The following is a 22,523-nucleotide window of genomic DNA, read 5'->3' as shown; positions in this document are numbered from 1 at the left end:
AAAAATGTAACGACGGGTGGTGGGTGTCAAATCTGTCAGAGTGCTGTTTGTTCATGCATGTGTGTGAATGAGGAGTGTGTGTTCAGATTTAGTGATGCATGAGTGTGAATGTGGTGGTGTATGAATGGTGTGTGAATAACGGAGAGTAACTGAGCGCTGTGTGTGTGTGTGTGTGTGTTTTGAGGTGTTGGATAAAATCTGGTCTGATCTGAGCACGCTCACTGCAGCAAGGCACCATGTTGGAGGAGAGGAGGAGGAGGAGGAGGAGGAGGAGGAGGAGGAGGAGGAGAGTCACTCTCATGTGAAAGTCAGTATTTTAATCAGATGGTTTATTTCACAGACTGAGCGATGGGGTGTCGCTGTGTGTTCTTGAACTTGTTCTCTACTGTCTCTCTACTGTTGTCTGCTTTCATTGTGTTTTCGGCCTCCACAGAGAAACTTCAGTCCAGAAGAGTCAAACATTTGAATTCACAAACACAACGCCATCCACCACATTCATAAAACATCAGCACACTTTTATTCTCCACAGCAGAGGAGAAAGTTTTCACATCCTGCACTTCAGTAAAAGTTCTGGGTTCATATTCCTGCTGCGTTCAGGTGCCTGTCTGCATGTCTGAGCTCACCTCAGCTCCTTTCTGTTAATCTGTGGTGCATCAGATTCTATCAGATCATCGTGAGTTTGTAGACTTAATTTGGCTGAAGAATCAGGAGGACGCTCAGCATCGGCACATCTGGACACACATGGTCTTCATCTGAACAGGAACTGAACTTGCCAGACTCGGGGACCAGGACTTCGGAGAAGTTTTGTTTACTCGGAAAATTACAACTTTGGTTTCATAAATTCTGCATTTCCTCCCTGAATATCACCCTCCAAGCCCAGTTCTGCCCCAGTGTCTCCTCGGTGTGTCTCCTCAGTGTGTCTCCTCGGTGTGTCTCCTCAGTGTGTCTCCTCAGTGAGTCCTCTCAGTGAGTCCTCTCAGTGTGTCCTCTGTGTCTCCTCTGTGTTTCTGCAGTCGTGACTCTCAGTGATCGTGTCTTCACACCAGAGCAGCTCTGGTCCTGTTGGTTTGGGGTCCTGCAGAGATTGTGGACCCACAGATGGACTGAGAGGGACCAGACTGTGTCCACTCTGAGCTGTTAATGTCACACGGTACACAATGCCTGTGGAGCTGAGACGTTCACTGTGCTGACTGACTGTGTGGTTGATTTGCTGTTTTGTCCATCAGGTGATCGGCTCAGCAGATGTTTTATTGTTAAGTTAGACATTTGAAGGCCAACCAGCTGCTCGCTTTAGCAGGTTCACCACAGACCTGTCGAGTGGTCCCACGTGACCAGCAGAGGTCGTTTGTCTGGTTTCAGTCACTTTACTCTTCACTTCATACAGTTTAGAGCCAACGCGTCGTCTGCTCTGACTCATCTTCATCATCCTGTTCCAGCATCAGCTCTATAAATAAAGACCTTCACTACGCTGCACATTTCCAGCCTGGGCGGACCTGCAGGGACCTGAACCCTGGCAGACTGGCAGACTCCACAGCTGCAGCACACCGTCAGTGCTGCTGCTGACGGGATTACCTCCCGGATGTTTCATCTGATTCGCTCATGCTGCAGCAGGTTGATCTGTCTGTAATCTGGGGAGAATTTTTCAGTCCCACAGACTCCTTCACTCTTCACTCTTTTGTCAATAAAGTTTAAAGCCACCAGAAAACCAAAATACAAGCAACATCACACGGAAACCTGAAAGAAGACAAACGTCAGACAAATCATAATGTCCACATACTGTGTGGTCGAGTCCTCCAACCAGTGACCTGCTGACCCAACCAGACACACGCACGCACACACACGCACACACACACCATATGCCACGATTCAATTCTGGCATCATCTTTGGTAATAAATGGAAGTAAATGGAGGCAAGGTTGAAGCGTGGGAGGACTGGCAGAAGTGTGTCTTTGTGTATACATCTGTGTGCGTGTGTGTGTGTCTCCTAGCAACCAACACACTTCACTCTGTCTGTGTTGAGCCGACAGAGAAGCAGCACTCTGTGCTCGCATTCAACAGGTGTGTGTGAGATAGACAGACAGGCAGACACGTTGGCTCATGTAACCAATCAGCTGCGACTGATGTATCAGCTGACTCACTTTGGCTGTTTCTGGCTCTGACACAGGAAGATGACGTCCGTGTTGTTAACTCCGCCCACAAAGCTCTGATTGGCTTGGTTGTTTCTCTGACAGGTTGAGCCTGTTTGACTTACTGAACTGATCAGAGTTGTGGGTGAAACAACCTCCAGGTTCCTCTGCCCTACAGAAAAGCCCAAGAGTTTCCAAAATGTCATCGGTCAGTCAGTCTGTTCGTCCTTCTGCTCTTCAGATGTCCTTCAACGTGTCCCTGAACTCATATTTTTGCTTATTTTGGGACATTAACGATGTAACTGTCCCTCCTCTTACGCCTGGTCAGGGTCAGTGCTGCATTGATGACAAAGATTTCAGGCTTATTCCACTCCTCTAAACACCTTTTAGATTTAAGATTCAGTATGTTGCTTTATTAGTGCAGCCCAACAATCACAAACATCTGTCCAAGGTGCTTTAGTAATGTCGGAATTTAAAAAGCTGAATGAATAATCTGGAACTACTGCAGTTTTAAGTAGACTAAATTGTCAAATGAAAAGTAGAAAATATTAGTGAACATCAAACCTATGAAATAAAATGTGTGTAGGGGGGGGGCTTGATGACCTTCATGATCTCTAAATGCTGTCTACGGCCCTGAATATCTCTGTCCTTTTCAAGAGTTTTATTTTTCGGATATAACAATCAAAACGTTTAACCCTCCAACAAATTAGCTGATGACTCTGCAAAGACAGAAACACGTTTAATTAGCAGAAAATGAAACTTTCCCAACGAGACTGAGGAGGACAAAAGAAAACAGCTGAGCCTCCTCCATCAGTCCGGGAGCTTCCCTCTCTCCTCTCCTCCCTCCTCCTCCTCCTCTCCAGCCACTGTTGACGTCCACGGCTCTGTCACCCGCATCACCGGTCTCCACGCTGCTCTCCGGTCCAGTCATGTAGTCATTATGTCTCCTGTGTTCACATCCGGTCTCTGTCTGTCCTCTCCTGGCTCTTCTGCGCTGTTTCTCTCAGTTTTGTTGCAGTTAGTTCACCAGTCGTCGTTTCTGTCGGAAACTCTTGTTTTTGCGCTTTTCTGACGCTCTGTGGAGTTCAGCGCGCCCGAGCATCCCGCACCGTCTCCACGCGTCGGATCCTTCCTGCTGCTCCACCCGGACCCGACGGCTCGCGCTCTGCCGCTCATTTCCCCGCGCGGTCACTTTACCGGCGTCGTGACTTCTAATTGTTTCTTGGCGGGCTGGAAACCACCGGGGAAAAGGCTCATATGAGTGCGCCTCCGCTGATCCGTGCGCCCAGCCCGCTCCCGTTCTCAGGGGGGACAAACAACACCGGCACTGGAGGAGGAGGAGGAGGAGGAGGAGGTGTGATCTCCTTTCACATCCAGATCGGTCTGAGCCGGGAGCCGGTGCTGCTGGACGCCGCAGAGCTCAGCCTCAGTCAGGTCCGGGAGGTGGCGTGCTCCATCGTGGACCAGAAGGTAACCAGCCAAGCCTCAAAGCTTCTAACTGCAGCAAAAAGTTGTAGAAACGAGACAAAAGTTAAAGCTTCAGCTTTTTGTGTACTGATCCATCAAAGGCAGATGCAGTATTTGTTTTTATCAGAAAACTTCTTAAAATTTGACCTACAAACATTAAGATTTTTTTGTTTGATTTGGTTCCAATCTGTCAAAAATAAAATACAAATTAAATTTAATTAAATTAAACCAAACTCACAATAATACAGAAAAAACAACACAGTCATTAGGATATATTGGGGTTTCATGAAAACAACATTAAAGTGAAATAAAATAAAACAGCTGATAGAAAAGGACTAGAAAGAAATGTATGTACTGCATCCTGCAGACTGTACTGCAGAAATGTCCCCCTGATACTAAGGACACTTGAGAGAGACAGGAAGCAAACAAAAACACCACCTGGCTCCATAGCACATGGCCGGATTAAGCTGCTGATGGGCCTGGGGCAAAGAGTGGGCTGCTGGGCCCCCACACAGTTTACTTAGACCGCACATGTTCTGTGTGGGGCGTTGATTAAAAGCAAACAATCGATCAGTCATGAGCGCATTACGGCCTAGATTTCTGCACAGGGAGCATCCTGACGACAGGAGCCACCTTGGAGGCCCTGCTGTGTGAGTAGATGATCAAATATCTTAGCACCCAAACCAACCGCCAAAGAGACACAAAATGGCTACTGAATGCACCACTAGAGTCCACTGATGGGGCCTCGAAGGTGGTTGGGTTCTCACCCACCATGTAACGTCATGTTCTGTTTCTGAAACCCCACTGTGCTGTCGTGAGGTGTGTGTTGTCACTTCAGTGCATCACAGCAAAGTGTGCGTGTCGTGTCAGGGTCAGCATTTCACATCAGATTTGGTAACCGACTGAGTGAAAACCGAGATTTGACCTCAACATGAAAACATCAGGCAACATGCAAAGGGTCCCTGATTCAATACTGTGTGTGTGTGAGGGGGAATATTCAATAGCTGACCTGTATGGATGATGTGCAGTGCCATAGGCGATGCCGTCTGTCCTAACACTCGCTTTCAGTCGATGACACCACTTCCTCCTGGATCCTCCTGCGATCTAAACGTGTCGCACAGTAACACACGGCGAACACACGTCACACCTGTCTTGTCTTACTCAGGGTGGGGTCTGCTTCCTGTTTCCAGTCACCACAGGAAGTAACCTCAGGGTCTGAGGCTCACGCAGCACGTTTTCTTTTTGTTGTGTTTCCACAGCATCTCTTAGACCCAGAATGGATTTGAAATTGACATGTTAGTTAAAGATGTCATTGTGTTGTTCTTGTGAATTTCAGTGTCATGTTTGAGTTTGGAAAGCAGACGGAAATGACAAGAAGCGTGTGTGTCTTCTGTTCTTTCAGCTTTCTGGTTGGTTTACTGCTTTTTTAATCATAATTCTGTCAAACAGAGGAAGCAGCGTGGGAAAACCGAGCTCCCACTTTGTCGACCCCCTTTCGTACTTCACGAGTAACGTTAGCATCGTTAGCGTCGGATGCCTTTGGCTTTCTCTGTCTTGCATCATGTTTGCTGATTAACAAGTTATCTCTGCCTGCCTGATAACTTGTCCTGTAACACATGTCCACCCCAAAATCTAAAACACACACGTTTCCTTTTCCCTGAAGTGCTTTTCATCCGTCCGGATAGCTCTGGTGTGAGCTGCAGAGTTCTGGAGAAACCGGCTGTAGGAATTAGATGACACTTCACTTGTGGTGGTCAAAGTGCCAAAAAATAGATTGGGAAAACTCAACAGCTATGTCTCTTAAGTAAAAGAAGCCATACCACAGTGGAGAAATACTCTTTTCCATCACTGACGGTGGCTCAGAAGTGTCAAACCAAATTCAAAACCACCGACACAAGATTACATCTGATTGATTAACGTTAGCTTAATCACTAGCTGAACCTTAGCCAAGCGTCAGTACAGAAATGTGAACAGCTGTGTTCATGTACTTCCTGCACCACATGTGCAGGCTGATAGCATGCTGGACTACTGCAGATGAACACATGAAAAACATTTCTGCGGGAGCCTGGCAGTATTTCCCTCCATGCATGCAGTATGTGAGCCTGCTCCAGTGTTAGTCAGTGCGGTGACTCACTGCGAGGCTCGGTCATTTGTCGTTGGAAACAAGATAAAGTCTGCCTTTGTTTGCTCGCTCTGCAGGGGTTTCTCTGTTTTTCTGGCTTTTGCTTTATGAACCGAAGCTGTGGCCAATTAAAGTAGACAAAGAAACACACACAGACAGTGTCAGTGTCCTTACGAATGTGACAGATGTCCTCTTTCTCACACAAGGCAGGAGTTTGTGATTGTGAGCTTGCTTTTCCTCTAATTTTCATAAACAGTGATGTTTTTATGAATGTGAGCACCGAATCTGATTGTAATCCACAGTCTTTATCTTGCATTTGACACATCAAACCGCTCAATGCCAATGGAAGGACTTCCTGTGTTAGCTGATAAAGCACTTTGGTTCTTCATCTTCCAAAACACACGTTCAGTTATTGATTCACTGACCTTGAAAATACAGCATCTGTTTAAAGAGTCATTTAACGCCGCAAACAACTTAGAAAGAGACAGAAAACGCGAGCGAGCTGGGATTGAGAGAGAATCGGGATGGGTTCTGAACTGGACCGGGGCAAGTGCAGGTTGGGACTGAACCATGCAGAGGTTGTGACTGGAATGACCTGGGAAGTGGATGTGGATGATCACAGCTGGATAAGGACAGGAACGGGATGGGATTCAGGCAGGATTAAAACAGAAATGTGAAAGTGCTGTGATTGGTTCTCTCTTGGATCAGGATGGAATCTGGATCAGATCAAGAGGAGACCAGGTGGAACGGGTTTAAAATGGGATTACTGGAAAGGGAGCAGGATGGACAGAAAACGGGATTAGACAGGATTAGCAACTACTAACATCACTGGACACATGAATTTCTTCCTGTTGTGGGTGGAAAACCTGACAGGAAGCAGGAAGAGGAGATAACATTCAGTCCATACCACAACATCAAATCGATATTTTCAGATTCACTCACTTCGAGGGAGCCTATTAGGAAGTAACAGAAAACACCTGCTTAGTGTAATGGCAAGCCAAAAATAGAAATAAAAAATGTATGTACATGAGTGTGGTCACACTGTCTCACACACACACACACACACACACACACACGATATTCACGATGTGATGTGTCCATTAACTCCATTCAGATACACTAATCATCTCATTTCAGGTGAAAATCACCTCATTTCCCCACAGTGAGACTTTTACACCTGAACACAACACAGGCACATACCTGAAACCTGAGAGCCAGGACGCTAACGACTTGACACAGTGTGACACACACACACACACACACACACAGACTGTTGATTAAAGTGTTTATCAACAGGTTGATGCATGTTCTACAGAGGAATATACAGTACAGCAGGTCACCACGACACCTGTTCACACCCCAAACCTGTGTGACATCGCTCTAAATATGCAGCATTTAACACTTCAAATACCACCAAATGAACTAAGAGAAGTGTGCGTATGTGTGTGTTTTTATAAACGTTCTAAAAGTTTTCAGAAACTTCTCTTCCTCTGAACATGTCCCTGACAGACCTGAGGCCCGATCACAGCTCAGACTGGAGGGTTTGAGCTCTTTGGCTTTTCATTGGCTGTTCTGTCAGGTAAAAGCTTACAGAAACACTGGAGTCTGGTTGCAAAAGTCTATAAACCTGCTCAAACGGTTAACAGTATTTTTGAGTTTTAGCAGAAACGGTTATTGAACGCTGATCGATCAGTATCTTTTAAATTGATAAGCCAACCTTAACTTATGTCCTGTTCTTGCTATTCAGTAACTTCTAGTCTAACTAGTCTCTGATTAGTGAGTGATTAGCTAACGTTACCTGCTCTTGGAGGAAACGACCACTTTCATAAAGAAGATAAGCTAATGTAGGAAGTGTTGTGGATGCAGCGCTGTAAAGTGGGTTCCATAATCAGTGTCTACAGACAGACATCTTTATCTTCCTCTAGATGTTCACTGGAGAAATATCACCCCGCTAGCTGGCCATGTTAGCTTCTCCTCTCATGCTAAACCCAGTGAGCAGTGAGCGGAGGTAACAGCCAGCTGTGCTAATGCTAAAGCTAGGTGGGCCAGACAGAGAGCGTTCATAAGGAGCTCATGTGGACGTTGTGTATAAACCATAGATGCACACTAAGATTGCGTCTATATTCAAAAGTCTCTCAGTGAACAGTACAGTAATGTTTCTCCTGCTGGCTCCGTGAGTTCCTGCCCAGCCCATAGAAGCCAGAGATTTTTAAATAACTCTTCTTGGCTTGAAGGAAAGTTTTACAAGTACAGAACCTCCATGGATCAAAAAGCGTCAGAGCTGACCTTGTTTGCCTTGTTTTGAACCCTTGCTGCAATACCACGAGTGACCACTGGGCAACATTGGACCCACCGTATCCTGATCTACTTAATACATTCACGGTATGTTTAACCTTTCATTTGTGGTATGTTTGTTTAATTGTTAACAGTTAAACAGAAACTTAACCTGGTAACAGAAAGTCATTCCAGTTACCATGGTAACGGAAAACAACAAAGACTGATAAAAATTAAATAATATAGTCTGACCAACAAGCACACAGGATCATATTTTCTGTGCCTCATTTCGCTGGTGGTAAAGAGAGATTGTTTTCCAGTAATCAAACACACACACACACACACACACACACACACACACACACACCTCTGTCACTCTGTAACAGAAATAATAAAGCTGTGTGTGCCATGTTTCTGTCGGTAGCGGTTTCTCCTGGTTGCCTGGCAACTGATGATGATTGCGGCTGTGAAGTGTCCTTCTAAGGGCCGTTATGACACACACACACACACACACACTGAGTGAAGCAGGGAGAACAGATGTGTGTGTCTCATTGTTCTCTCTCTTTCATCTCTTCACTTTCTTCATCCATTCATGTCTCTTTATTCATCTCTCTCTTCATCTCATCTCAGTCGTTCATATTCTGTTTTTCTTCTCCTGTTCACACTCAAACCAGCTGTGACTCTGTTGGTATCAAAGCCTGATATCTTCTTCAACGCACACAACAGCACAAAATGTGGATTAATCCGCCTCTGAAAATAGTCCCTGACAAATGCACAGTTTCCTCCTGTTTGTTTGACTGTGAGCAGCTGTTGTAGGATATTGCTGAACTTTTCCAAACTTCATATTTGTGTTTTAAAGACTTACCAGCAGGAGCCAATGGGCTCAGAGCTGAGAGTCTGAATGTGTGGGACATCTGGACTTTTTGTGTTTGTGTGCCTCTAACTGAAAGTGAAAAACACACTGACTGTAGCCTGTTGGCTCGCGGTTTTGTGAGGGACGGCGGGATGCCGTTTGAGCCCTGCAGTCCACTGGGACATTTCAGAGGCATGTAGACAAACTGTCTGCTCAGCCTTTATTGAGACCATCGATCAAACTGTTCATAACAAACGTCTGATAAGCATCAGCCTGACTGTTTGAGTTCAGTGCAACATCACCTCAGAACTAAATGAAGGGATCAACAGGTTTGAAGCTGCAGTGTGAGCAGTGAGGTGTGTGTAAGTGTGTGTGTTCTCACTATCTGCACACTGCTGATGTCACACACACACCTTCATAAATGGCATCATGCAGTGTGTCCTGTCGCCATGGTGACAGTCCTCTCTTATCCCCCAATTAGGGACCAGTACATCGTCGCTGTCGGCGTGTGGAAAACTTCGCAGCCCCACTTCTGGTGGTTTTCATGTCGAAGCTGCAGGGTTCTGTTTGTGTCTTTAATGCGTCAGTTTGGTTCAGTGAAGAGACTCTGTGGCCTTCATCTTCACCACATCACATCACGCATCAAACCTGCACCTGTGCTGCATTCAGTGCACCTTTCCTCAGCACTTACGTTTGGGGCAGGGGGGTCGGCTCCGGTCCATCGAGTCACAGTGAGACGTGACAGCAGGACCCTGCGACTGGTTAAAGAGACGCAGCTGTTGTTATTGATTATGTCTATTAGTGGTCATTTATTCTCTATCTCATCCTGAATATGTCCGGGAGTTCAGAAAATGCTGAACAAAACGTTTTATTTAGTTTCTTGTGGACATTTTAGATTGTTGAAGATTGATGTGGAGCCCCAACAAAAAGGCAAATGAAATGGAAGATAACAAGTCTGACCAGCAACACGTTGGTGTGTACTGGACTGTATCTGAGCTCTGTTAGTGGGTCAGCCCTGTGTGTGTGTGTCAGTATTGATCTCTTGTTTGCAGCACTGTTGGCTGCAGTGAACTCTACTGCACACTTCCACTTCCTCCTCATTAAATATGTCTGTTTATTCATCTGACCGGGAGGAGAAACAGCAGCAGGATCAGCTGAGTGGAGGATGCTCAGGTCGGGTGGAGAGCCAGGTCCGACCTGAGCATCACTACAGGGCCCAGGCAGTCCGCTGGAAGCTGGAGGTTCAGCCTCCTCATGTTGGAACTATTTCTTGTCAAACAACAGTGTATCCATCCGCCCAGTACTTGTGAGCCTCCAGCTGCAGTGCAGGCTGCCAGATCAGGTGACTGAGCACAGCGTCTGGTCTTTGTGCAGACAGCACGATACTGACGGGCCCCCAGCTACATCAGAGGAAATCAGCAACAGAAAAATGATCAAAACGTTCAGGTATCAGCCTAGTCTTCGTTTGTCACAGACCAATCACAGCAGCTTGTGGAGCAGAGGTGAGACAGGAAGTGACATCAGCACATCACACTCCGTTCACACTTTGATCTGAAATGTCATTCTGTTGATCAACAAGTTGACATGTCTGAAGAAAGCAGTCAGCTGAGCTTCTGTTCCGTAGTGACAGCAGCGAGACTCCATCACCTACAATGCTTTGCAGGGAGGGGATGAGGAGAGGAATCAGCCTTGAGTTCCTGCTGCCATGACAACAAGACTAGCTGCTATGGTAACACCATGCATACACACACACATAGATGTATCTATGAAGTGTGTTGCTGAGGATCCTATTGAGAGGCAGAGCGAGACATGAGGCACTGAAGAGGGAGAGGAGAGAGAGGTGAAGGCTTAAAGTGAGTGAGAGCATGAACTGAAGAGTCCCATAAGGGATGGGACTGATTGTTCCACATGGCATCAGTGATGTCCTTCAAGGTGTCCATCATCAGGAATTAAAGCCTCTGTGCTGTCCATGAACTCCTCATAATATTAGATGTTATGTTTAATATTCATTTATGGAAGGTGTTTTTCTTCCTGTGTGTTTGTATGTTTCACTGATGTTTGTGTGGTGTTTCTGTGTGTGTGTGTGTGTGTGTTTGAGGTCGATATCAGTCTCAGCAGTGCTCTGCTTTCGTGTTGCTCGTTTCAGCGACGCCTCATCGATCCTCAACAAAACAGCGAACTGCACCTTTAACTTCCTGTGGGTTCACTCGTGTGCGCTTGGTCCTCCGTACTGCACACGTATGATCAAAGCTGTCTTCATTTTGCCAGTGTGTGTGTGTGTCCCTTCAACTTCCCTCCTTCATCCTGCTGCGACACACGTCATAGTTTTAATCTCATCTGTCAAAACCCAAAATGTCCAGAATGTAATGAATCTGTGAATGAGGTGAAGTTCCTCATATGAAACCATTCATGTTCATAACATGATCACGCTTCACACTAACCATTTGTATTCATTTATTCTCTTGTATTATTCTGTCCATCACCGCCTGATGAGAATCTCAATGATTTATTCATCTGCTGATGAAAAAGCGAGCTCCTTGTTTCTACATTTAAATGTGCTTTATTGGCGTGACATAATTAAAGGAAATATTCAGTGTGTACTAATACACTCATATTAGTGCTGCAACTAACTGTTATTTACAGAATTAATCTGAAGATTATTTTGATGATTTATTGACTTTTGGCCAACCAACAGTCCAAAAGCCAAAGACTCTTCAGTTACTGTCAGAAACGAGAAAGAAAAGCATCAGATCCTCACGTTTAAGGAGCTGGAACCAACAAATCTTTGACATTTTTACTTAAGAACTGAAGAACAGAAGAATCAAAATAGATCGGCTCGAGTCTGTGTGTACTCTAAAGTAGAATTTACTGCAGTATTTGTTCCTCCTGTCCACACTAAGAAGTGATGAAGTCCTGAGTGTGGACACTTGATTTGTCGAACTCAGGCAGACAGCCGTCTCACCGCACAGGCGGGTTTCTGAGTGTTTCTGAAAACATGTGAATCATCGGTCCGTGATGAGCGACCGTGTTCGACGGCCTGAACGCACCCGGGAGGGAACTCCAACGAGGAGCAGCTGAAAGTCATTGGGCAAACACAAAAGGCTGGAAAATCTGGACAGCTCGTCCACCACGCTTGTATATTATCGTGCTGTTTCTTGACAATGACAATAAAGTTAAGTAAAAAGACAAAGGCAGGAAATGTGATGAAAAACAAGACACAGGAAGGGGAAACTTTTAAAATAAAACAGGAATTAATGAAACTTACACACCAGAGGAAGCTCATCAAAAGAATCTAAAACTGTGATTACAGCTCATGTCTCTGTCTCCTTCAGATACCAGAGTGTGTTTTCTATGGGATGTATGAGAAGATCCTGCTGTTTCGTCATGACCAGACGTCAGAAAACGTGCTGCAGCTGCTGCGCTCGGCTTCCCAGATCCAGGAGGGCGACCTGGTGGAGGCCGTGCTGTCAGGTAGCAGAGGTCATAAAGTTTTTCTTCTGATGGAGCCAATCTGATAAAAGCTGTGGCCAACATTACAGCAGCTCATTTGATGAAAGGCCGTCGTGTTGGTGTGGGCAACATTTTTCACTGTGGTTTCACTCTGAATGCAGCAGAAAGAAAAAGCTGAGAGAGACCAGCACAACTAAATACAGTTTAACATCTGAGCAGATTGTGCACACATTAGTAACAGTGCACATAAAGATAAATTCATTTACACAGCGAGCAATAAACACTGTGGCAAAGATGGTGGGAAGGGATGTGATGACGGAGGCTGGCTTCAGCCTCGGAGGGAATGCGGAGCCTCCCGGGCGCCTCCTTTGGAGACCTCGGGGTGGACCCAGAACTTGCTGGGGGGATTACAACTTTCCTCTGGCCTGGGAACACGTGGGGGATCCCAGGAGCACCTGGAAAACGTTGCTGGGCTGAGGGACGTCTTACTGCTGCCACAGAGTGAAGTTGTGTGTGCGTTTCCTGACGCTGGAAGGAGTCGAGTATTTGACTCAGTGAAGGTGTCAAAAGCTCAGCAGGTCACACTTCAGTTCACCTCAGTGTGTGTGTGTGTGTGTGTGTGTGTGGGGTTTGTTTTGGAGGGAATAAATCAATACATGTACTTTACTTGAATATCTCCACTTTCCATTCTTCTACTTCTATTCCACAACATCTCAAATCAGTTCAGGTCACTTTTATTTTTAAAGTCCAAATCAAAGAGCTCGCTCGTGGCAAGAATCACATGCTGTGTGTTCGAGCAACGTATTGAATATACAGTTTTTACTTGTTACAACTTTCAGTATTTCTACACATTTATGTTATTGTTTTTACTTTAGTAAAGCATGTGAGTATTTTTCCCACCACTGAACAAATACAAAGCCTCTCACAGGTATGGACTCACTGGTTAATTGGTGGAGTAAACAGGATGTGGCAGCCTTATAAACACCTGCAAGAATCCAGATGTTTTTAATAAAGATCCTCCATCTCAGTTTGCCGTCTGACTTGTCCGTCTGGCTGCCGTCCAGGACTCAGGTGTTCTCACCATGCTATGCTAACGGACTGACAGCTGCTGCTTCCCAATTTCCTGCCTCTCTGTCACCACCCAGTGCAGTGTGTGTGTGTGTGTGTGTGTGTGTGTTTGTGTCTGCATTTGCATAATGCTTGTCAGCATTTGTCTGTTTGTCTTAGTGATGTGTATTTCTTGTGTTCCTTCCCCTTTTTAATAATTCTGATTTAATGCTCTGCCACTGAAAGGAGTTAAGGTGGCAGTGAAACCAGGAGTCACAGTAAAGTCAGTAAAGAGCAAAAAACTTTATTAATCAGATAAGGGAAACTTTGCAGAGGCAGTAAAACATCCACCAGGGAGTGGGGCAGGTCAAAGATGTCCACAAAAAAGTTCAACAACAAAAACCCTCTTCAGCAAAAAATTAAGTCACAACAAAAAAATCCTTCTTCAAAAAACAAAGAGAAGATTCCGAGACCACTTTACCAAATGAGAAGACAGGAAGCAAAAACAGAAGCAGGCAGGGTCACCAACAGGCAAGACAAACTGGAAAACAGAGTAGGAGAGATGGACAGGGGCTGCCTTTGTAACCTGTGTGGAGAACAGGTGAGGGCAGTGAGGCTGATTGAGGTGATAATGGGCTGAAGGATGAAGCGTTCAGGAGAAAACGGAAAAACCAGTGACTCACAGAGAGCAGATCATGACAGGCAGCTGATTATTGGGCTCATCAACAGTTAAAGATGTTGTAGTGCAAGGATATGAGGAGTCACTTTAATACAGCACGGAAAGGAGTTCAGGTGAAACACAAGCACTGAAGTAAATAAGGAAACTCAAAAAACAAGCAGCACAAAGAGTCTAAAGGTCACTGGAAGTACAAAAGTGAAAGTGATGTTATTTCAAGCACTGAAGTGCTGAAAGGACTCGAAGTGAAACAGAAGCACTGAAAGAAATTTAAACAGCAGGTATAATTCAGGTGGTGGCTACAGAGATTTAAGCAGTGTTGAAGATTCAGTTCAGAAGCAAACGAGTCCTACGAGGATGAGCGGAGTTAAAGTGTCGAGTTGAAACAGGAATACTGAAGCGGCACATGAGATGAGAGCACTGAAATAAAAAAAACTGAACGCAGTTCATTTGAATTACAGGCGCCGAAAGGTGTTGAGGTGTGAGCTGAGACAGGAGGAGGATTTTCATGTCCTTCATCTCTTTGTTGTATTTTCTGCATAATTTACAGTCCCCCACTATCTGTCATTAACCCTTCCTCTTCATGTCCTCTATCTTTCCCCTCCTCTTCCTCCTCTTCCTCCTCTTCTCTGAGGATGCTGACATTCGGTTAAAAACACTTTTGTTAACAGCTTTCTGCCAGGCCCAGCGACAGCTCAAAGTGTGGAGGAAACAAACAGGAAATTGACTTTGTAAGGCGTAACAGACAGCTCCAGCCAAGCGAGCTGATTGGTCACAAACGACCTGGGAAAAAAAAAAAAAGACATCCTGATAATTCCCGAAACACTCCTGCAGACAGGTTTTATTGGCTGTGATTTCAACCAGGGAGCCAGAGGACACACAGCTTTTTAATCAGCTCACAGCTCTGAGGACGGGATTTCAATATTCTGTTGCACTGTTTCTGGTTCACTGTTTTCATTAAAGTTTGTTAGTAGTTCAGCAGCAGGCAAATTAAAAAATACACAAATCACATCCTTACTTTTCCAACATCCAAACAGATTTCATGTAAACGTCCAAACTGTTATTATGACACTGAAGCTTCATAAAGCTGCACAGAAAACCAAACAAACACACCAAAGTGCGTCACTGAGGGTCATTAAAGGCAATATTTAACAGACAGACACCATAAAGCACACCGATGAGATGCTTCACACTCAGCCTGGTCGTCGTCAGTTCTCCTCATCCCGACCGACCAGGAAGCACAGGCGCTCAGATCGGCCTCAGCCGGTCACTGTTGAGACGTTACAGCAAATCGGCAGAAAATATGCCACGTCCCAAACACAAATGAACGTGAATGGTGTCAAACTGTCAGCTGCTAACGTGTTTTCACGTGCGGTTTGGAGATTCATCAAGTGGCAACGGACCTCTGACCTCTCCGGGTTTGGTTGATCTCGTCATTAAAGTTTCGTCTGCTGTCGCACATAGTTATTGGGCCAATCAGCTAAAACGCAAACATGATTATTAGTACACCACACACGGCTGCTCCACCACTGCCGGTTCAGTTCCTCCACCCGCAGTGTTTGTTTTCTGGCTGTGGGTTAACAAGCCAGCAGCAAGCGCTCCTTAACGCTTCTAATTCCTCCACAGAGAACACACACATAAACACCGGCATTTATATTCAGACAAGGACTACCTAGGAAACCCTCACGCACACACGAGCAGACACACACACATACACACAAGTCATTTTCTGAAGCATATAATAACAGTTCGGGAGCTTGTTCAGAGTTCCAAACGTATGCTGGCCCTCCAAACAAAAGGCATAAACAATAATTTGAATAAATGGAGGTAATTTCCTGCAGCAGAATGTCTAATCAGAGCCGCATTCTGCTGGAGGACCACAGCACAGGGCGAGCGCCTGTGAAAGAAAGCGAAAAGGCGAGGGAGATTCAGAGATACATGCAGAGAGAGAGTCAGAGAAAAACACTGAGCGAAAGGGAGTGAAAATGATATCCCAAACTACCCATCATGCCTTGCCAAGCCTGCTGGCCAACCAAACAAGCACTCGGCCCATCTGCGCCCGCTAAGAGCCTCTCATACCTCCAAAACATTTACAAAATACCCGCTAACAACCCATTCATTACTCTTTGTCTCTGTCGTCCTGTTTATCTCCCTCTCCTCCTCTCTCTCTCTCTCTCTCTCTCTCTCTCTCTCTCTCTCTCTCTCCCTTGGCTAGTTGAAGGATAACTCTGGTCATATTCTGTATTTTTATTCCTGTCAAAAAACCTCGTGGTCAGAAACAAACCAGCAGTGCACGAATCTCCTAACAGTGTGTGTGAGCCACAGCATGAACACACACACACTGTCCTTTACTTTGACTCAGTCCCACACACACCATCCTGCTGTGGCGATTCTCACTACAGCCAAATGTGGATTCATCCACGGCTGAAAATAGTCAACCAATGTTCTATTTCCTGCTTGTCCAGACTCTTGATCTCGAGAGCCACAGTCTAACGTGAACCTCTGGGTTCTGTTTCCAGAGTTAGCAGACACTGACTGCACTGAATGCAACTCCAGCTCTCCAGCTCACTCAAAGTTTGTTCTAAAGTAGTCCACATAAATAATTTGAAAGTCCCATTCACCAATCACACTTTGAAGAACCGCACTTCACTGAGACGAGGAAAGCTCTTGTACCTGCAGAAGTGTTTTCACTCGCTGATCAGAGCTCTGCTCAGGGTGACTCAGGTACATCCATGGTGAGAATTATGTGACCACAACAACTAATAAGGAGGATAAAAACTGCAAGTATTCCAGCCCCAACAGGTGCAACGAAGCTGACAGAGTGTGAGGGGAATGATAATGAAGCACAGTCTTTACACACCCACTCAGTCTCCAGAAGAGGCCTAATCAGTGAGGGAACACACCTGTGCAGGTCTGCCATGTGCCTGCAGGGCCCTCAGCAACATTCTCTCCGGTCAAATAAGGCATTTTTATATTTCTCATCCGTGAGTATTTAGTCAAACAAATAATTAAAATAGCATCCAGCTGACAAGCTCTACAGTCACCGTCCAGTGAGCAAGCAGCAAGGCCTGATTAGACAGCACAGAATCGTGCATACGAATCCCACCAATCTGCCACAAACTTCAATTATGACAAACCGTCAGCTGCCATCAGTTTGAAACTGTAAAAACAGATGCTCATGAATCAGAAAGGTACTCATCCCAAACTGCTGCCCACCTCATTAAACCACAGCAGCGAGTTTTCCTACCTTAAACCAGGTGGCTTTGGTGGAACATCCATCCATTTACAGCAGCTTGGATTCCTCTGGTTTGTTTCACCGGACGCTTTGTCTCTTTGTAGTCTCTGAGAGAGACCTTCTTGTTAAAAGGTAAAATCCATTTTGTTCAACCAGAAACACAAGTCTCACGCTGAACTCTCGCGAGGTGCGAGCTGTTGCAGGAAGTCGACCGTGGAAACGTGAGCTGGACAGATGAGTCTGTGTTTACTGATAGGATCTGCCAGCAGCAGTTTATTTAGCGGAAACGACTCACCTTTAAACTCTTTCAGTGCTAATGTTTCATGTGAGGCACCTTAAAGTGCCTCAGTGGGATGCGTTTCACCTGTGGAGGTAAATTATGTCCTAACTCAAAAGCCTGATCTCATAAATGAATGATGAATCATTTTCCATCTGCTTTGAACGGTTAATTTGTTTCAGGTTTGTTTTGTCCATCGTGTCTCGTCTTGGAGAGTGTGTGACCGTCCCAAAGGTGAAGCAGTGTGAGTTTAGAAACTTGGCCGGTAGACTCCCTCTGTGAGCGCTGTGGGTTCGAGGCAGGAGGTCTCGGAGCTGCCGAGTGCCCAACTGGGTTTTTGTGAAAACAGCTGGAGGATGTTTAGGCTCAGATGGCTGTTATGGCCACCAGCCCAGTCAGCGCAGCTCTGCAGCTTCTCGTCTCCAACTCGACTTAAAAGCATTTGGTTTGGTTTGTTAGCTTTGCTGATGTTTTTCTGGCATTTACTTTGGTTTTACTTTGGTTTTCACGTTGCAAAAGCCTTTCAGACAGGACACTGCTCGTCTGCCATCATGTCAGCGACTGTTCAGTCTTATCTGACAGCTCAGTTCTTTTCAGTACTCACTTTAACCACATCACTTCAACTCCTTTCAGCTGCTCTGTATCAACTGACACTGCAACTTCTTGTCACAGCTTTGACCTCATTTCGCTGCTTTCACTTCATGCTTGCATTTCAACTGAAGGTTCATTTCCCTTTAACGCTTTGTGGCTCCCGTAGACCATCATGATGACATTTCATGCGACACTTCAACTCCTTTCAGTGCTGAAGTGCTTCATTCAGCGCGTCTACTTTAACTTCAGACGTTAGACGAAAGATGTTGAACAGACAAACGATCGCTTGTTTTTCTGGTTGTTGAATTCGCTCGTATCCCAATAGCTTTCATTGTTGTGCAGCTTCAGCCACAGTGGAGGACTTCCAGATCCGTCCACACTGTCTGTTTGTTCACTCGTACCGAGCTCCAGCCTTCTGCGACCACTGTGGAGAGATGCTGTGGGGACTCGTGCGACAAGGACTCAAATGTGAAGGTAAAAACTTGCTGACATTTTTCACTCTTCTGCAGTTAACAGTTCTGACAAAGGTTGAAATAAACATTTCTGTTGTCCGACTTTCTGTCCAGGCTGCGGGCTGAACTACCACAAGCGTTGTGCCTTTAAGATCCCCAATAATTGCAGTGGAGTGAGGAGGCGCCGCTCGTCTAACGTCTCCCTGACGGGGGGGCTGGTAAACCTGGGCCGCCCCCTCTCTGCTGAGCCCTCGCCGCCACACTACACTGACGATGCTTTACTGGTCAGTAAATTCAAGAGCCAACACCTGACATCTCAACAGCACTGAACTCTGCAGGTAGCCAGGCGGGTTCGCTAGGCCACACCCCCACCTGTTACCGTGGCTAAGACTATGTCTTCTTCTTTCCACGTTTGAACTGTGCATGACTGTGGCAGATTTATGGCAGCTAAAAGTCTGCAGGCGAGTTGATGGTCAGCGCAGAAGACGTTAGAATGGTATTGCAGGTTCTCTTAGTACACTAAGTCAGAGTGGGGAAAACCTAATGAGACTCTTACTTTGTTCTGTCTGGACACGTTCACATGCTTTGAGACACTGACATCAGCTGTCAGTGTGTTTCAGAGGTTTATACAGAAAAGTACAGTGAGATCCTTCATTAGAACATCCAAGCCGGACTCTAACTACCTGTCTGTCTTTTGTTCTGTCTCACTGTGCAGTCTCCAGTCAGTCCCAGCATGGAGGTAAGTCGCACCACTTTTATCCTTAATGATACTCTGATGTCGAATCGAGGGAGTGAATTTCTGATGTCCTGTGCAGTACAACTCGTGCTGTATTTATGTTTCTAATTATTTAACACATAGAATTTTATTCTCTCCATTCATGTTTAGGTTTAATCCACTGTATTGTCCACTGGTTTATTACCTTATTATTATCAGTCTATCAGATCAGAGTTTGGCAGTCATTTTGGAGGGTCCAAAACACAACAAAACTCAAAACTAAAGAGACAAGAAATATATTTTTTGTCATGGTGATTTGAGCTTTTGGTTCAAGGACCAATTTGAGTTTAAGGTTCAGGAATATTTTGACTGTAATGATGGTGGAAAATGCATGCTGCCCAGCAGCTGAATGTTTACCTGCCATCTTCTCAGGTAATCAACCATCTCCCGGAACCTGTTCTGAGCATTAGTATAATAATACAAGTCATCTCTAAACGAATCTGCTCCAGTAAGTCCAGTTATTCCACTGAACTCATCCTGATTTGTCTCCTCACAGCAGAAGAACCAGTTAGATTACTTCCCTGGTAGAGAGCGGCGATCGAGCTCTCAGTCGTATGTCGGTCGTCCCATCGAGCTGGACAAGATCTTACTGTCGAAGGTTAAAGTCCCTCACACCTTCCTGATCCACTCGTACACTCGACCCACTGTCTGCCAGCACTGCAAGAAGCTGCTGAAAGGCCTTTTCAGACAAGGTCTGCAGTGCAAAGGTGAGCATCTTTTATCCTGTGGTGATACTACAAAGCTTCCCTAACATCGCTTCCAGCTGTCACAATATGAAAGTGTTGGACAGAATTAACAACATCCTGATGATTTATCTCGGTTTCAGCAGATCAGGGAACTTTAGTCTATAAAATGTCCAAAAAATCCGATACATTTCCATCCTAGTTTTCCCAAAATGACGTATGCAGTTCAAAACCCAAAGACTCTCCATTTTCGACTAGCGGTTTGTTCAACGTTTTATTGTCATTACTCTCCATTAATGTCCCTGTATTATATGAATGAAGAGTGAAAACAGTCAGTAATTCGTGAATAAGAGGTCAGTCCACCACCGTCTCTCAAACTGGCTGCAGAACATCAGACTGTGACCTGATGGCTGCTCTGCTTCACGTTTCTCCCTCAGACTGTAAATTTAACTGTCATAAACGATGTGCTGCTAAAGTGCCGAACAACTGCCTGGGAGAAGTGTCCAAAAATGGAGGCAAGTTTCAGCCCACACCCACACACATGCCTGATTGTATGTGAGCCTTGAGCTGAACCCAAACTTTAATGCGACCAACAAGTCTTCATGTCCTCACTCCTCACTAGAGCTCCTGAGCCCGGGGGCGGAGTCAGACGTAGTCATGGTGGAGGGTTGCCTTGACGACCATGATGTCGACAGGGGAGGCGGCCTGTTGGATGACATGGATGAAGCCTTGACAGCAGAGGGGGGTCTCCTGCTGGACGTGGGGCCGAGCGACCTCTGCGACCTGCACGACCCCGACCTGGACGAGTCCAACCGGGCCATCAGGTACACACACGCACACGCACTGAGAAACACACACGCACACAGACGCACACACACAAATGACAGGTTGTGCTTTGTCCCGCCCACTGCAGCCCGTCCACCAGTAACAACATCCCTCTGATGCGAGTCGTCCAGTCCGTCAAACACACAAAGAGGAAGAGCAGCAACGTGATGAAGGAGGGCTGGATGGTCCACTACACCAGCAAGGATACTCTGGTAGTCCACCTGTCTGTCCGCCTGTCTGTCTGTCTGCCTGCCTGCCTGCCTGCCTGCCTGCCTGTCTGCCTGCCTGCCTGCCTGTCTGTCTGCCTGCCTGCCTGCCTGCCTGCCTGCCTGTCTGTCTGCCTGCCTGTCTGTCTGTCTGTCTGTCTGCCTGCCTGCCTGCCTGCCTGTCTGCCTGCCTGCCTGTCTGTCTGCCTGCCTGCCTGCCTGCCTGCCTGCCTGTCCACCTGCCTGCCTGTCTGTCAGTCTGTCTGTCTGCCTGCCTGCCTGCCTGTCTGTCTGTCTGTCTGTCTGTCTGTCTGTCTGCCTGCCTGCCTGCCTGTCTGTCTGTCTGTCTGTCTGCCTGCCTGCCTGCCTGCCTGCCTGTCTGCCTGTCTGCCTGTCCACCTGCCTGTCTGTCTGTCTGTCTGTCTGTCTGTCCACCTGCCTGTCTGGGACAGATCAGAAAGGTTGTTATTGTGTGCCTCAGTGGACAGTGTTGTGTGTAGCTCAGGGTCATAAGCTAAACATTGATAAAGAAAATTCCTTCTCTATGAAGCCTGACTGACAAAGGACTTTGAGTTGAGCAGATTTTAACTGCATGAATCTCTTGGCCAAAGGGATTGACAATAACCGTGATGTCTTGATATCTATAGAAAATGTGAAAAATGCTCTCAGTCGAATTCATCTTCAACTTTGTTTGTGTGTTTTGTGTCTTTATTGGAAAAAGAAGAGTCTGTCACAAGAAAGAACAATAATGAACTAATGAACTAATGAATAGTGAAAAGAAGGCCTGAAATGTAAATGATATTATGTTCTGCAAACTGTAGAGACTTCAGTAATTTGAAGTCAAACATTTTAATGTATTTGAAATGAATAATACACATGACAAAACAAATTATTCATATTATTTTATGTAAACTTTGAAAAAATAACTACACAAAAAATAAACTAAAGTTTGAAAAGGTGGATCCCCTCAATAATCCATATAATTAGATGAGACATACATTTAATATTATATTTCTTATTACAGTCCCACTACAGCAAAACCTTTTCTACATCACTTTATAGAATATTTTTAAGTGAAAAAGAGAGAAGCTTGTTCTTAAAGGCTGAGGACAAACCTGCTGAATATCTGTCACATTCTGTTCTTATTTTATTTCATGTTAATGTTTGTTTTCCTTTCTTCACTGTGGCCAAACTCTTTTGTTCGCTTCTTCAAAATAAAGAAATAAATAATGAAAGAAGATTTGAAGATTAGACGTGTTATTAAAATCCACAGGATGATCAAATCAGTGACATTAATGTACAGAGAGATGATTGTGTCAGATGAGAAAAGTGTTCAGGGAAAACATTTTTCTGCCGGTTGAGGTTTTGAGTTTCAGCTGCTTGTGATGCTGTTTGTGTCCTCTTGCTTTTGTCTTTGTCTCTCACTCCTTCTGTCTCCTCCTGTCTCATCCAATCCCTCTCTTC

General features: G+C 45.5%; 1 protein-coding gene across 1 annotated transcript in view; it reads left to right on the top strand.

Annotated features, from left to right (window-relative positions):
- Positions 1–2,960: 2,960 nt before the first annotated feature.
- Positions 2,961–22,523, top strand: part of prkd1 (protein kinase D1) — a 32,188-nt gene continuing 12,625 nt past the window's right edge. The window contains exons 1-9 of the mRNA XM_046413804.1: positions 2,961–3,596; positions 12,175–12,313; positions 18,461–18,592; positions 18,685–18,854; positions 19,286–19,309; positions 19,842–20,052; positions 20,466–20,543; positions 20,651–20,852; positions 20,942–21,065. Of these exons, the coding sequence (XP_046269760.1) occupies positions 3,384–3,596; positions 12,175–12,313; positions 18,461–18,592; positions 18,685–18,854; positions 19,286–19,309; positions 19,842–20,052; positions 20,466–20,543; positions 20,651–20,852; positions 20,942–21,065 (1,293 nt within the window). The 5' untranslated portion in view covers positions 2,961–3,383. The remainder of the gene's footprint in view (positions 3,597–12,174; positions 12,314–18,460; positions 18,593–18,684; positions 18,855–19,285; positions 19,310–19,841; positions 20,053–20,465; positions 20,544–20,650; positions 20,853–20,941; positions 21,066–22,523) is intronic.

The sequence above is a fragment of the Scatophagus argus genome, chromosome 15 (assembly GCF_020382885.2).
Source record: "Scatophagus argus isolate fScaArg1 chromosome 15, fScaArg1.pri, whole genome shotgun sequence".
NCBI lineage: Eukaryota > Metazoa > Chordata > Actinopteri > Scatophagidae > Scatophagus > Scatophagus argus.
This window is presented reverse-complemented; position numbering and strand designations above follow the sequence as displayed.